Source organism: Sebastes umbrosus, chromosome 2 (assembly GCF_015220745.1).
Source record: "Sebastes umbrosus isolate fSebUmb1 chromosome 2, fSebUmb1.pri, whole genome shotgun sequence".
In the NCBI taxonomy this organism is placed as follows: Eukaryota; Metazoa; Chordata; class Actinopteri; order Perciformes; family Sebastidae; genus Sebastes; species Sebastes umbrosus.
The window spans coordinates 28718618-28735262 of NC_051270.1; the positions used below are offsets into that span (position 1 = coordinate 28718618).

General features: G+C 40.5%; 1 protein-coding gene across 1 annotated transcript in view; it reads left to right on the forward strand.

The window, feature by feature from the left end:
• Positions 1 to 16584, forward strand: part of adam10a (ADAM metallopeptidase domain 10a) — a 37545-nt gene extending 20961 nt beyond the window's left edge. The window contains exons 5-16 of the mRNA XM_037796247.1: positions 3886 to 3986; positions 4269 to 4427; positions 5834 to 5926; positions 6180 to 6363; positions 10948 to 11111; positions 11239 to 11422; positions 11529 to 11679; positions 11810 to 11993; positions 12112 to 12223; positions 12414 to 12634; positions 12745 to 12871; positions 13874 to 16584. Coding sequence (XP_037652175.1) covers positions 3886 to 3986; positions 4269 to 4427; positions 5834 to 5926; positions 6180 to 6363; positions 10948 to 11111; positions 11239 to 11422; positions 11529 to 11679; positions 11810 to 11993; positions 12112 to 12223; positions 12414 to 12634; positions 12745 to 12871; positions 13874 to 13986 — 1793 coding nt within the window. The 3' untranslated portion in view covers positions 13987 to 16584. The remainder of the gene's footprint in view (positions 1 to 3885; positions 3987 to 4268; positions 4428 to 5833; positions 5927 to 6179; positions 6364 to 10947; positions 11112 to 11238; positions 11423 to 11528; positions 11680 to 11809; positions 11994 to 12111; positions 12224 to 12413; positions 12635 to 12744; positions 12872 to 13873) is intronic.
• Positions 16585 to 16645: the final 61 nt, after the last annotated feature.

Below are 16645 nucleotides of genomic sequence, written 5' to 3' on the forward strand. Positions count from 1 at the left end.
TTCCTTAAGTCTGTAGAATATGATTTGTAGGCCAAGAATCTCTGTAACACGACAGTATTTCATTTAAAATGGCATTTTGACACACATTTGCCTTTTAAAAAATATTGCGCCTCCTGTGATCTGAAAATTGCAGTAGGTCATATTGCGATTTCAATAAAATTCTGATTAATTGTTCAGCTCTATTTTCGTGTGATTTATTCGTCATGCCCCCAGTGTGTAAAGGCCTTTTGGGTGGTGTACGATATGGTGAAGTCATCCGCCCACAGCCCACAGTCATTCTGTCAGTAGTGATGGAGAGGAAGCTGGTTGGATGGAACAAAAGGTTGCAGGATGAGGAACAAATGAGTAAAAGTGAAACCCACTAGATGAAGAAAAACAATGTTTTTGACTTCATCTTATATCTTCATTCTTGCCTTTTATTTTCCCAGTCAATTCTGATTTTGGTAGTTGTCTGCTTGTTACTGCTGACTGAGTAGAGGAGGAGTGTGGTGCACCCTTACAAACTTATGTGGATGTGGTCCAAAGTGTATGATAGGTTTTTATTCTGTAATTAACACATTTTCCTACCGTCCCACATTCACCTTAATGCACAGTGAAGGCAGGGTTTTCAGATGGTCCCTCCTTACATCTGCATTAAGCTGTAAAGGTCGGAGACAGAAAAAGATAGACTTCACACTGTGATTTATATATCTTGAAATGAACAGAAAACAATACCTGAAACATGCATTCAGTAACAAAAGGACCTATTCTCTAAGCCTATACTTTAGAGAATATTCATATCTTTAACATGGATGAAATGCACCCTAACTTTAGATTATTTTAAGATATTTAGTTGACTTTTCAGATGACACTATACTTGTAAAAGTGAATCACTGTATGAGCAGTTTGAGCTGTACTCAAATAGTCGTCTCACAGAATAAAACTACATTTTAAGATTTGACTCATGTCTGTCTGCCATTACTTATGTATTGGACCAACTGTGAAATCTTGTTTTTTAGAAGTCTCCCTGTAGTTGTTGATGCTGGTATCAGTGGAAAAGAGGGAGGAATGATGGTCCTCACTACTGACACTTGGCTTTTCTTGTATTTTTTTTTAAGGTCCAAATTGCAAGGGCCTTTTGATTAGCAGTTGAATGAGACGGCATTCACTCTAGGGACAAAGAGGGCTTTCTCTGAAAAAATTGAAAACACATTGTCAGAGGTTGAATGCGTTGTTTCAGTGTGTGTCCAGTCAGTCAGTTCAGTAACCAGCACAGGACTGGTCTCTTTACTGAATGTCCAATTGTGGTTGAGAGACATTCAGGCTGATGTCCTGCATCACCATTAATGGGATCATAAGTTTTGCAAATACAAGCTGTTCAGATGCAAGTGACCAATTAGTTTACAGCAGTTTGATTGAAACCGAAATCATCAGAGCGCATTGATTTAACTAAATAAGTATTAAGACATAATACTGACGGTTGACAGTTTGCTATTTACTTTGGCTATGAGCGACAACTCTTGCTGTTAACTTCATAGTTTTAATGCAGTGGCTTGCACCAGCTTCTTAGCTGAAACAACTAGTGCTATAATACTCTTTTTATTTTCTGAGTGTAATATTTTCACATTAGATAAGCCCAAAACAAACATGATATATTCTTCGTCTGTTTGTTCATGCCTTCTTTATCTGAAATAGCTTTTTCAGAGATGTTGGGAAACATTGAATGATACTTTATTTGATATGGGTTTGCCAAATGGGTGTGGCCAGTGGTGAACTGTGTTGTGACTCTCAGCAGAGGTGGTGATTGTGTATCATAAGACTGATCCCATTGTGTCTTTGTGATCCAGTAAAGACAGCTGCTGAAGCCATATGGCCATAGTGGGACACGGATTCATACGTTGTTGCTGAAATGTGTATTGTTTATATGAAAACAGAAGAATGCAGTCACTCTGTACACTGTGTGCAGTCTAGATACGACTGCAGTGGAGATTGTGATTGTGAAAAGAGCCAGAATCTAGAAATACTACGATTGGAAATCTCCAGAATTTGGACCATTTCTAATGAATATTCTTTTAGTTTTGTCGATATGTGCCATATCGGGTCAAATATGGACTCCATATTCATTGTGAGGACATATATTATATAAGGACACCAGATGCATCTTATTTTTGTCATGTATGTGTTCCAAATATGACCTTATGTCATGTCTCGAAATATCCAAGCTCAATATTTTTCTAAAATATCAATTGTATCTATGGCATATCTGTATGTGTCATTGCACAAACATACAGTCTATATTGAATTCATACATGACTGAATGTCACAGCGTTACTCTGGATACTCTAGAGATTATGGACCATTTCAATGCATATTCAGAGTTTTGTTGGCATATATCATAGACTCTATATAAAGATGGACGACATGACAGCTCCCCAAAAGTAAAGCCAAAACATCTGGATTGCACCCTGGTGGCTGGCTGCAGTATAGGTCATAAATCCTGCACCCTCCATTTTGGCAGATGGGACATGTGCCAAAATAAAAAGTCAAATTACACGTCAAATAAATTTGACCCATTTATGGTTTCTGTTATTTTAGGTAGTTCGCATCACGCTGATGTATGTTCAAATGTTGATAAATTTGGTTTTAATTATATATTTGATGCTATAAAAAGGGGGTGAGACGTCATGATTGACAGCTGTAATTGACAGCTACTCTTGAGTGACGTAGTATCTGAGCCGTAGGCTCGGGATTGTACGAGAGAGAGTAGATGTAACTCTAGCTTTCCATAACCGTCACGAGTCTGTGTAATAGAACATGTGTCAATTTGATCATGAATGTAGTTGTAGAGATATTATGGTTAGTTGTTGTATCTTTCTAGCCAAACAGCTACCGTGGTGCTAATAAAGCAGCTAAGTGGCTCACGCAAGCAAGCGGCGACCATACTTGACTCGTGATTGGCTTGGATGGGTGTGTGGGCGGGACCTCGATACCAAGGCTCCAGGCCCCCTGATCACTACTGCGCAGACTCTGGCTCCAAATGACGTCAAACTCTCGAGATGGCAGCTCCCGTATCTGGGATGTTTTGGCTTCACAGTGGGAGGAAGTGGAGACGCGTCGTCCATCTATATATATACTGTCTATGACTCATATCTGGTCAAATATGCATGAAAGATACATCTTCAGGACATATTATATACAATTTAAAGCCACCTTAGTGAGACCCTAAGAATGCAGTTATATCATTTTCTTAAATTGAGTAAATGTGATGTTAATAGATATGAATAATATACCAGCAAGTTTCAAGTTAGTATATGGCGTACAGACATATACCATATTCATTGAAGACTTTGCATGTCATATACAGGGTATGAATATGACATCATCTGGTATACAGGGATATATTACTCCCTATGTTGAGTGGAGTAGAGGCACTATCAGTAGCATACTGTGAGAATTCCCTGAGTGGTCTATTACTGTAACATAGTAGCATCGTTTTGCATTTCTCGATCAGAGCTGCTTAAATCAAAACACCGTAAATTCTATTAATTTGTACACAGAGTTTGTTTGAAGCCCCATCCCATTTTCCCTTTAAAATTCAATACAGTGCGTGCACTAGCTTGGAGAGAACTTTGTTACACAGCAGAAAAGGGCTGTTTTCAATCAGTAGAGGCAGCTCATGGGTAATACCTTTTGCTGCTCAGAGAGGAAGATAACGCTGATTTGTCAGTTAGGATTTGTAGAGAGAAAAAACCACATCGCTCAAGCTTTTTATGTAATGCAGCTACTCTTGCACCCCGACTCACCCTGATTCACCTTCTCCAGCCCACCACACATGGTTCTAAAGAGATCCATGATGGCAGTGTAAGCCCCTGACAACCATTCCCTTATCTCCTCCCTATCTGACAGATTATCCTCATAAGCATGGCTCAGAGGGCGGCTGCGCTGACCACTCAGTGTATGAGAAGATGAAGAAGTACCAGGCAACTGCAGTGGAGGAACCAGTCAAAGTAAGTGCCAGCATCACAACAAAGCCCCTCCCCCTCCTTCCAGCTCATAATTAAACACACAGATGGACAAGGCTCATGGGATTAAAAACATCTCATCTCATATCCAACCAACCTCACACTAACAGTAGGAGCATGTGTATATTTTTAGCACAGGTGTATATGCTTTCAATCTGGCACCTGATTATTTGCTATGTTGAAGCCATGCTCAACATTTCAAATACGGCAATGTGTCCTCACTCCATCCTCTTTCTGTTTGATCCTGATGGTTGTTTTTTTGTACAGGCGGTGAACAGTGTGTCGGAGGACGAGAGCTCCCAGGGTCCTGTTATTCTGAGGAAAAAGAGGGCAGCAGCCAAAGAGAAAAACACTTGCCAGCTCTTCATCCAGACTGACCACCTCTTCTTCAGATTCTACGGCACAAGAGAGGCTGTCATTGCCCAGGTATGCACACAGTGTGTACATGTGACATAAGTCGGGAGGCTCTTTTGCTGGAACCTATAAACTCAATCACATATCTATCAAATAGGGATGTCCCGATGCCATCTCAAAGATCGGTATCGGGGACCGATCGAGCCCTTTTTTAACTGATCAGTATCGGCTATATTGAGCTATTGAGCCAGATCCGATCCTTCATTATACGTCAGCTGTCACACAGGTGTTTTTACTCACAAAGCTTTCATGCACAACAATGAAACGAGTGCAGCTGCCGTCAGCTCTCCTCTGTCCGTGTCTCCTCCACTCTGTCCGTGTCTCCTCCACACACTATAAACGACAGCAAAACGTAGTATGAGACTGGTTATTTACCTACTTTATGTACACTAGTTTCATTCCAGCTCAGTGTGAGAGTCTCATGTGTTTTGCTGTCATCTATGGTGCATGGTGTTTCACCACAGACAGCACAGAAAGACAGGGATGGACAGCCGACATCAACCACTCTCACCACGCCACTGCAAGTGCAACAAAAGCGCCGCGAGCAAAAAGCCAATAAGAGTAATTTATTAATGTAATCCGCACGAAATATGTACAGTTGACGAAAATAAACACTCAACGGAGTACAGCTGATTCAAGTAAAAACTGTAGTTATACTTTCCGAGTGTACGCTAGGGTCCGCTTGAGATACATTTGGTCATCAGAATCAGAGGGTGTATTCGTTGGCGCCGTGCGGACGTCGGCATATTGACAATTTGTTGCAGCCACTACGCTATAAGTGGAAGCGTCACAATCTACTGTGCATGCCTCGATGCATTCTCCAGACGGACAGTTTAAACAGAACTACTACGCGTTCGTGGTGTCTACAGCTGTGGGAGTATAACCGAGGCTTTCTCAGCACTGGAGGACACTTTTTAAGGGAGAAAGAAATTCCCTCGAGACAGCGACAAGGCCAAAAAGATCACAGAGAGGGTTTGTTATTTTATTTTAAAAATATTAAGGAACTGGATGCAGGCATTTTTTCTTAATGCAATACAGAGCTATTCAATTGTTAAACATATACACTGGATTGATTTTAATAACTTCATATACTTAATACAGCACTGTGCTGCTGTATTATCTAGAACAATAGAAGTATCAGATAGGGACTCGGTATCTGCAGATACTCAATATTAAATGACTCGGATCCGGATCAGGGGTAAAAAAACTTGATCGGGACATCCCTGCTCTGAAATGAAGGAATTACTTAAAGGTCTGATTAGCAAGAGAATCATCCCTTTAAAATGGCAGCCTCTAGGAATGTGACAAAGCTTAGTCTCTTCAAAGCAGTGGAAGTAACAGAGAAGAGCTATCATATGTTGCATTTTCCACTGCTGAATTTGCTCCACTACGAATCTAAACCATCACTTTCTCTACAGATCTCCAGCCATGTGAAGGCTATTGACTCCATTTACCAGGCCACAGACTTCATGGGCATCCGAAACATCGCCTTCATGGTTAAAAGGATCAGGGTGAGTTGAATCTCAGTGCTGCTGGAGAATCAGTTTATGTAACAACTGACCTGAAAGGAATCCGGGTGCTAATATGAGTGGAGACTGTTGAGCTGTCTTCTTAGTAGGGAACATTGTGACTTTCCTCAGTGTGTATATTTATCATTTTAAAGGCTTTATAGTTTCTGTTAGCTATATCTGCTACTTTGTCAGTGTAGGAGTCTCTCTCCTCTCTCGCTCCTCTTGTATAATTGTTCAACTCTCTTTTATTCAGATAAATACGACCGAAGAGGCAAGAAATCCCACCAATCCTTTTCGCTTTGCCAACATCGGAGTGGAGAAGTTTTTGGAGCTTAACTCTGAGCAGAACCACGATGACTACTGCCTGGCCTATGTCTTCTCCGACAGGGACTTTGATGATGGTGTTCTTGGCTTGGCTTGGGTTGGGGCTCCTACAGGTAGGTACTCAACACAACCACACAACCCTGGTAGTATCTTCCTGTGTTGCTGAGAGACATTTAAGCTGGGTGAGTGCTTTCTACCGCAGGGACTTACAGTACTCCATGTCATCCAGTTGAACAGTATTCTTCCCATTTGCTACACTGATCTTTTGCCAGTTATGAAGGGTAATACTCATCTTTGATTAGTCATTTCATCTGGTATTTTGTTAAATTGAGATGACTGTGGTTTAAGATCCAAGATCTCAACATCTTTAGCAGAATGCTGTGTTGAGCAGAATAAGCAGAGGCTGGACTGCTGGTTGGATTAACCCGGCCCCTGTTATCATGATACCGTACCGATGTTCCTTGAAGTAGCACTGTGTCTCTATTAACCTCAACAGACCCTGATAAGCCTTACCATCTCAGTCATTCTATTACCAACCCAATGCTCCACCACACACACGCACGCACGCACGCACACACACACACACACACACACGCACACGCACGCACACACACACACACACGCACGCACGCACGCACGCGCGCGCGCACGCACGCACGCACACACACACACACACACACACACACACACACACACACACACACACACACACACACACACACACACGTAAGTAATTCAAAGGAAAACAAACTGAATATACGTTTTGAGAGCGAAGTAGGGAACTTAGAATCAAGTCCTATTGAAAGGTGAGATTTATGAAGAATATATCTTAATGCCAAAATGAACAGAACAAGTTATATTGGTTTCTTTCTTTTTTTAATATTCCAAAATGATTACTTTAACACACTAATCTTCTGCATTATCCAAGGTATCGAAATGGCTTCCAGAGCTATTTGTATAGCAACACAAACATTATGGTCAGTCTGGTCATGGAATAAAGAAGAAGTGACTTGATTGTCACACTGATTAGAAGTCATTTATGTTTTAGTCATTAATAACCTGCTCATTTTTTGAGACTTGGGGTGCAACGATAGAAAGGGAGCTTTAAAGGCCTCTGAACAAAATACAGTGTGTGCTGCTACAATACATAGCTAAAATTTGAACATACATTATCTCACATTGATAATCACTCAGCCAGTCATTAAAGCCGGGTTTCCACCAAGAAGTTCCTGGTAATTTTAGTCCTGGGACTACTTTTCAAGGAATTAAAAGGTTCCTTCAGCCCATTGTTGTCTGCGTTTCCACCTTGGCCTAAAGACCTGCGAAGATTAGACAAATTAGTACGCTGACGTATGAAAAGCAACATGACATGGGATGAGGGCTGCTGGTGGTCGCAGTGGTAAACACACTGTGCAGCCTGCAGTTCAGTGTGTCCGCCCATTTCATCTAAAAAACACATTGAAAAAATATTAACGTTGAGTTTTGTCTCACTTCGACGGCATTTAGAGCATTTATTGATGCACGTTGATGTAATGAATGAAATAAAGAGGAGGAAAATTAAATTAAGAGCATCTGTCTCCACAGTAAATGAGTGTTTGATGGTTATTTATTAATGTTAGCAAACAAAGGAAAATGCTCTCCCCTCATCTGTGTGTGTGTTTTACCAATCAGCGACGGTCATCCCTGCAAACCCATCCTGAAAGTTCCTGTACTTTCAGAAAGAACTACCTCCCAACCAGGGCCATTTTTGGGGGTAAAACGTCTCCAGAAAATGTCCAGGGAACTTAATTTAGACCCTGATCCTTGCGGTTGAAATGCAATGAGTTCCTCAAAATGGGGCTTAAATGTGTTTATCTCCTAATGTTAAACAAGGTGGAAACAGGGCATGGAGGAAATTGCATTATAGGAGCTATGTGCTCCACCCTGAAGTTAATATACTAAGATATTAAGAAATAATATATGATATTTTTATGTGGTAATGTATACCAGAGGGAATACCTCGTCCTCTGTCAGGATTTATAAAGTGTTCTTCCCACAAAATGTGTATTTAAACTGGTTCCTTCGTTCCAGACACAACATGTATGAATGACAGTTATGCTGGCTTCTCCTTCCTGTTCCTTTAAGTTCAGACACCACCATCTCAACATAAAGAATACAGCAACACACACAGACAATCAATACGGGCAAATTGGCAATGCTGTAAGCTGAAAGAATCGATTGAAGATAAGAGATGGAGAGAAGAATGGGCTGCAGTGAGCTGTGGGCTGATTATTTGAACAAAGGGAGGCTAGAACGAACGGCCGTCAGGGATGCTGGTCGAGCACAACCAATGTGTGTCTTATTTGATGTGACCAGCTGTTTGTTGCTTCAGTGGAGGACCTACACACACACACACACACACACACACACACACACACACACACACACACACACACACATACATGCAGCAAACAAACATGCAGCAAACAAACATATAATGTGCAACCATACTCGTGTCCACTTACACATAATGGACACATTGTTTATGGCTTTAAGTGCTTTGGTCTCTGGACTTTGTTTCTGTGCTGCGAGGAGCATAAGTTGCCTCCTTATGACTGGGTTTATGGATTATGGGAAAAACGGCAGCACTGCAGGCATGCTTATTGTTGACTGTGGCTGCAAGTGGTTTCCAGTGCTTTTTTCAAGTTCATCTTGTCTTTGGCATTTTAATTTTAGATAATTCAAAGCACAGAAAAAACAGCAATTAATTGTGTTTTTTTATGCTTCTTTTTTTTTTCCACAATATGCGTCTTAATTTTCTTTATTACATATCTTCATATAGCCATGTATAGATATGCTTGCACAGTTATATTTATAGTGATACCTTTGTATAAGCTATCATGTATCATGTATGTAATCCAGTTTCTAGTAAACTAGCACTACAAACTAAACTAAACTAAACTAAAGTGTATCAAGTACAGTAGGTCATTCGTACATGTTGAACCAAGGCGCGATGAGGCAATGCATTGGGTAGTTATTACAGACATGTCAGGTTATAACGTTTACTTTTTCACTTTTTAAATCATTGGTTTAGTTACTTGGTTTACATTTCACTTCTTTTGTTTACTTTTTGGTGGTTTATACATGTAGTATACATGTAACCTGTACGTCAATGGTTGTGTTTCTCTCGTTAAAACCTAAGTGGTGCTCATGAACCTGAGTGATAAAGTTGTGTCTAGTTATTTCAGAATCTCTACATGGAATATGTTGATGTAACTAACAAAAATATGGCCAAAACTAGGACATTAAGACCTCATAAGTAAAAAAAAAATTCTAATATTGTGATTGAGAGTGCCCATTTAGAATCTATATTCTCTGTTACTAATTGTTTTTCTGCTGATGTAGTTGGTATGTGTTTCGCATTTGCTATGATCTTTAATGTTTCCTGTTCCACATTAATGAAGTTGTTTTTGTGACCAATTTATCTTCAGTTCAGGCACCACGTTGTATAACTGGAAAATGGCTCACATTTTCCTAAAGAGAGATCATTTTTAGTAAGATCACTTTGCTGCTTCTTTTTTGCTTGATGCAGAAAAGTGATGGTAGTGATAAACTAAATGACTAAAATACTAAATGTTTTATGGCATCAGAGACACTTGTGATATTGCATTTGATCCCTTTTTTAAAATTGATTTTAGTTTTAGTTTTGTGGTAAAGCTGACATTGCAGAGACTTGACTAATGCATCAGCCACTTCGGTATGCACGAGTAACTTGCTCCATCTGTTAATGTTACTGTAGTTTATGGTTCAGGGATTTTCTCTTGAATGCAGAAGTACACTAATAGTGTTTTTGTGAAATGTGGAACAGTGACTCCTGTGTCAGTGTTTTAGTGTGCGTGTGTGCGTACTTGTGTTGGTGTTTAAAGTTAGGCTTGGTAATCTTCAAAAACAGTTTTTGTTATATTAGTTGAAATTCTCATTACATCCTGACCGCAACCGTAAATCAAATGCTCTGACAAAAAAAAAAAGAATTGGTATCTGTTGCTGTCGCAGGACTGTTATAAACACGTCCAATCACTTAATGTGGGCTACCTGCCTGCCTGTCTACCTACATGCCTGCTTACCTACACGCACTCTGCCCGTGCACTCATTGCGCATCAGCGGAGTCTTCCACAAGCTGCTAGTTGACAGCTGTGAGTACTAACATTAGCCATGTTTGTTGTTCACGTTCAATATGATCTGCTTATGTTCATAATGATAATTGTGGGGGAGTGGCTTTGGAGGGAGGCCTGAAGGTTTGGACTGTCAGTCTTGCCGACTTGGCAACCTTCTCACTAGATTTAGGGCCTTTGGAGCTAGTGCTGCCAGCTATGTTCATTGGAAAAGAGTTGGGAACACTGGGCTGGGTTTTTTGGTTGGATCATTTTTAAGCTCTGGTGTATTCTTGCTTGTTTCTCAAGATAACCAAGCCTAGCTTTAACCTGTTAGGGTATCTGTTTGCAGGATTTAAATGGTCACCTCACCTAACTCTTAACACCACAGGAACAACGTGCTTTTGACTGAAGCCGATTGAACCTATTTGATGATTGTTTAACTTCAGTCTGCGACTGTGAATTAACCCAATGTTAAAATACAAATAATATCTGTGAAATGCTGTCTAGGATTTAAATAATATGATAATCCATTCTGCTCTTATACGTTTTATTCTCCTGCCACAGGAAGCTCTGGGGGCATCTGTGAGAGGAGCAAACTGTACTCTGATGGGAAGAGGAAGTCTCTGAACACTGGTATCATCACTGTGCAGAACTACGCCTCCCACGTCCCTCCCAAGGTTTCACACATTACCTTCGCTCATGAGGTTGGGCACAACTTTGGCTCTCCTGTAAGTACTTTGATTTAAAACACTGGCCTTTGCCAGTACACACTTTTCTCTTTCTCAAGCTATGCCATATATTATATGCACCTCTCTCTCAAGTATCTCTGTGCCTTACTTGCCTGCTTTTTTACAGCATGACTCTGGGATCGAATGCACCCCTGGAGAGTCTAAGCAGCAGGACAAAAAGGAGCAGGGCAACTACATCATGTACGCCAGAGCCACATCAGGGGACAAGCTCAACAATAACAAGTTCTCTATCTGCAGCATCCGCAATATAAGCGCTGTTCTGACGAAGAAGAGGAATGACTGTTTTGTTGGTAAATTCTCTCTTTCGAACTTATCTCTTCCTGTCTGTGTGTGTGTGTGTGTGTGTGTGTGTGTGTGAGAGATTCTGTCTTCATGCTGTTGTGTCTGTTTGTACAGAGTCTGGCCAGCCTATCTGTGGTAATGGAATAGTGGAAGATGGAGAACAGTGTGACTGCGGCTACAGTGATCAGTGTAAAGACACCTGCTGCTATAATGCCAATGAAGTGGAGGGCAAAAGGTGCAAACTCCAAACTGGAAAAATCTGCAGGTCAGATGTGATTAGAATGCCTTTCTTCAGTCTTGTAATTTGTGAACGAATTATTTAGCACAAATATTGCTGTTAATATCATAGCCTTTGTTTGATTTTTGATTGCATATTTGTAATTCTTATTCCACAGTCCCAGCCAAGGCCCATGTTGCACAGTACAGTGTGGATACCAGGGCACAAATTTCCTGTGCAGAGAGGATTCCGAGTGCGCCGAAAGGGGGATGTGCAATGGAAATACTGCTCTGTGTCCTTCCTCAGAACCAAAGGCAAACTTCACCTCTTGCCATTCCGAAACACAAGTCTGCCTCAATGGGGTATGTTAGTATTAGTTACCCTCTTGCTGTTCTGTGTCTGGTATGTGCAGTTTGTGAGCTTGTTTTTTTATTTAAAATAAATTGTTTTTTTCCCCTGCTGCCTGCTTGTTTGGACCAGGTATGCTCGGGTTCCATTTGTGAGAAGTATGGTCTGGAGGTATGCACCTGTGCCAGCGAAAACAGCGAGGATGAGGCAGCTGAGCTGTGCCACGTGTGCTGCATGGAGAAAAGTGAGTGGCAGGCTGCAGAACTGTTCATGGATCAAAATACACAACCACAGCAGTAATATTAAGCTAGAATAATGTGATGCCATCAATGGCTGTTTGTCTTACTTTATGTTCTTAGTCGTGTCATCTTCAGGCTAAAGGACTGAGTTATTGTCAGTATCTCAAAGGTCACTCCCTCTTCTTCTGCCCTCAGTGAAGCCCAACACCTGCAGCAGTACAGGCTCAGAGAAATTGGCCCAATTCTTCAACAAGAAGATCACGACGCTGCAGCCTGGCTCGCCCTGCAATGACTTTAAGGGCTACTGTGATGTGTTCATGAGGTGTCGTCTGGTGGACGCCGACGGGCCTCTGGCAAGGCTGAAGAAAGCAATCTTCAATGCGGAACTCTATGAGAATATTGCAGAGTGGATAGTGGTGAGTGTCCCAGTACAGGAAACGCAGCAAAGACATGTCAACACAATGACACCAACATACATTCTGCCATGTTTTTAGATCCTTTAATTAATATATCCTCTGTTTTCCAGGCTCACTGGTGGGCAGTGCTGTTGATGGGCGTCGCTCTTATTATGCTAATGGCTGGCTTCATCAAGATCTGCAGCGTCCACACCCCCAGCAGCAACCCCAAACTGCCCCCACCAAAGCCACTGCCAGGTACAGTACATCATATGTGTTTATATTTAACATGTATGTTCACATGCACCCACTTTAGATAGATAGTTGAATGCAGCTTAACCTTTTCCACTCCACCCCTCTTTACCGTAGATCCTTTTTTGTCTTTTTTTAGGAGGTACAGGGGGTCTTTAGGGGGAGATAGCAGGTCAACAGTAGATGTCACATAGAAGTGGTGTACATCATCTGAAAGCTGTGAACCCGAAGAATAATTTGAGATGCAGCTCAGCATTGTGATAAATCAGAAAAAAAAAAAAAAATGATGATAGAAGTATGTGATGGTCATCCCCATGCTCTATTATGTCTCATAAGTTGTTGCAGTATTTTTTGGGTTGAACCATTTGTTACACAGATTTGGTGCTAAATTTATTCATCTTTTACCACTCGAGAATTGATAAATATGATAAAAAGTTCCTCCAAAATACCACATTAAGACAACAAAACCTTGAGGAACGCCATAGAAAAAGCAATGCTTTGATTAGGTACCAAAAACGTTTGACATTTTAAGATTTCTGCAGGAATTGCATTTTTCGGCTATTGGATGGCGAGCACTTCTGTTCTGGAAACTGCTCAGAAACCTTCTTATTGTCAATCTACCTAGGAAAGCCACCCATCCTCTGAATGCTCTAGGTCTCTAGTTTGTGGTTGTCGTAGTTTGGACTAACATCATCACACGTGAATACAATTGGGCTCATTGGATCCACAAGAGTCTCAGCTTTACAGTGATACCCAATTTATGTAATTCTAAGACTGTTTAGGGACCCCAGTATGCAGAAATATTCAAATACAATTACAGCCTCTGAAAGACTCTTAGTTGTTGTTTATGATGGAGGTCTTGAATGTTTTAAGATTGTACATGTTAATGCTGTGTTTGCCTCATCTTCTGCTGTGGAAACATCTCTCATGGTATAGAAAAGGAGCAGCATTAGTTTCTAGTGTTCATTTTCCTTTTTTGACTCTCACCGTGATGTTGATGTCCTGTAGGTACACTGAAGAGGAGAACGCAGCAGCAAGCAGCCCGGCAGGCACAGGGCCAGGGCCAGCGCCACCACCGTCAGAACAGAGAGAACTATCAAATGGCACAGCTGAGACAGTGAGACTCTGGTCCGCTCTTTGCCTTGGTTCTTCTTAGTGCCTATAATGGGAGCACTTCACTCCAAAGATTTACCTTTACCACCTATTGCAGAATTCAAAGAACTTGCAACTGGATCGATTTCACTGGACAAAGCCCAAAGTGTTTTTTTTTTTTTGGGCCCTGACAAACTCACTTAGCACCTCTGCTCTGAGAGCCAGATTAGCAGTGGTTCACATAGCTTTTATAGGAAATAAATAACTTTTCCAAGGAAAGAGGAGGAAGAGGAATTCACTGATTTATGTTATGTAGTCTTAATCTTTAAATGCTTTTTTTTTTTTTTTTACCAGAATGGAGAGAGAAGCAGCTTTGTGTTAGAGTCGCCCTCCTCTGTCCTTCATCTGTACTACCTTTTTCCTTTCCTGTTCTTCCTCTCTGAAGTGCTGCCATCATCAGCATGATGGCAGCACTTCAACTCACATGGGTATTTGCTGCCAATCAAAAACAACAATGAGACGTTCAGTTGGAAGAAAACTTTTTTTTTTGCCAATGTAATTAGATTGTTTAAAATCAAAACACCATCAAAGCATTTTCATTTCTAAAGCATACATGTTCTTTCATTGTGCAGTTGTACAGATATTGCAGTTTTTCTGTGTTTTCAAATGAAATAGATTTTCTTTAAGATAATTTACTGTTTTAATTCACTTTCTCAGGATTAATAAAACAACAGCAGACAAGTGTATTGAGTGGAAAAGATGGCTGCATGCGTATTTCAGGGTAAAGTCCCTCCTGGCTATCGCCTGTACAGAAGGGGTTCACGTTGGCTGCCGTGGGAGGTTGAGAACAGGTTGTATGACAAGAATATAGATAAATGAGCTTAATAAGATTATCTGTTATCAGGTGGAGGGGGAGATTGATTATCTGGATATGTATATTTCTTGTTGTCATATGGTTTCGCAGCTGCGTTTACATAAAGATATAGTGCTACAGAGAGTTTCTTTACATTCAGAGTGAGGAAGCAAAAAGGAGAATATGTTTGAACTTAACTCTGGGGACAAAGAAGCCTGCTGCGTGTATAAGAAGTTAATACAGAAAAGAAGTGTCCTATTGTGATTTTCCTGCCCACGTTTTCACCTGTGTTCTGGCCACGTTTTTGAATTTCACACTGGCAGTCGTTTAAAAATCTGTTAAAACCACTCAAAAGCAGTTGGATCCTCTCGGCCTCTGTTTGCCCGATGAGGAACCGTTCTGATTCAAATGTGATTTAGCTTTTATTGATGTTACTTGCAGTTCAGATTATTTGTATATGTGGAGGAATTGAATCAATTGAGGAAAACTAGAGCTTTTAATTTTATTGTTGCTTTGTTGCTGCTGTTAACAGACTTTTACCTGAGCGAACAATCACTATGTGTCAGCCATCCACCGCTGTTCCTTCTGTTCTGTCCTTTCTCTTCCTACTGATTACTCAAGGAACTTTGTTTCCCTTGTTACACCCTGTTGGTTTGTTTAATTTCATTAAAAATGTGCCTACTCAGAGCAGTGTGACTGAAGTTGGTGTACTGGTGTCAGTGATCTTTACCTAGGCTGAATCCATATATAATATATTAGTATATATGTATAATATTGCCCAGCTCTAATTTGGCTTAACTTGAGTTTTCATTCGTCTCCAACCAGATTAAACTTCACTAACAGAGGGGAGAGAGTGCAGAGTTACTGGCAGAATATAAATAAATATATATATATATATATGTATAGTTTCTTAAAATTATTTTAGGAGGAAACTTGGTGGAGCAAAGACAGACTTATTTTTTCTTCTTACCTTTGCAAAAGAGTTATTTGGAGCACAGCTGCAGCTCGGCATTGTTTTCTGTGCGGGTGTGAGGATGTCGTGTTATCGATCAGATAGATTCTATGCAGAGTATCACAGAGCTCAACAGCGAACAAGTTAGCCTCTTCACAGAGATATGCCTTCAATGTTTTCTCCTAAATGGGTTCATGGACTGTTCTATTGTGTTTTCATAACAAAATAGTGTCTGTGTGCTGCAGCAAAGTTTCTGAACAGACAAAAAGGCAAACCTCTGATGCTTCTTTTACTGGTTTTGTTTGTCTTTCTGGTGCTACTGGTAGTGCTTTTTCTTTTCGGTCGGCGCTTAAAGTATATTTTTCATTATCTTTGGCAAATTTTAAAGCTGTGTGTGTGTGTGTGTCTGTCAGTGTGTGTCTGTCAGTGTGTGTGAGAGCTGCTTTGCTGAACCATCCTTATCTTTTTTTGTTGATATGGTGAGATGTGGACAATACTGGGTGTTGGGGGGATTATACGCTCTGGGATTTTTTTTCTGTCTTTCACATGTGTTGCTATGATGTTGAGAAAATGTGCACTGAAGTGTAAGTGATGTAAACGGAGAATCCAAAATGATATAGGTTTAGTACTACTGTCTGATTTTAATGTCTCCTGTGTTTTATACAGTGTCTTCAATTGTCTTTTTATTTACTTTTTTCTTTGGTTCTGTTTCCCATTCTTCTGCTTACTTTGAAAAATTTACAAAATTTGCAAAGTTATTGTGCAAAAATATAATTTCTTTTGAACTACTTGAAATGCATTAATAAACCAGAGTTGATCAAATGTTTGTTTTCACTGTTTGTGTGTAACAGCAAAAGGTAGTATTATGATTGTTCAACAGGTC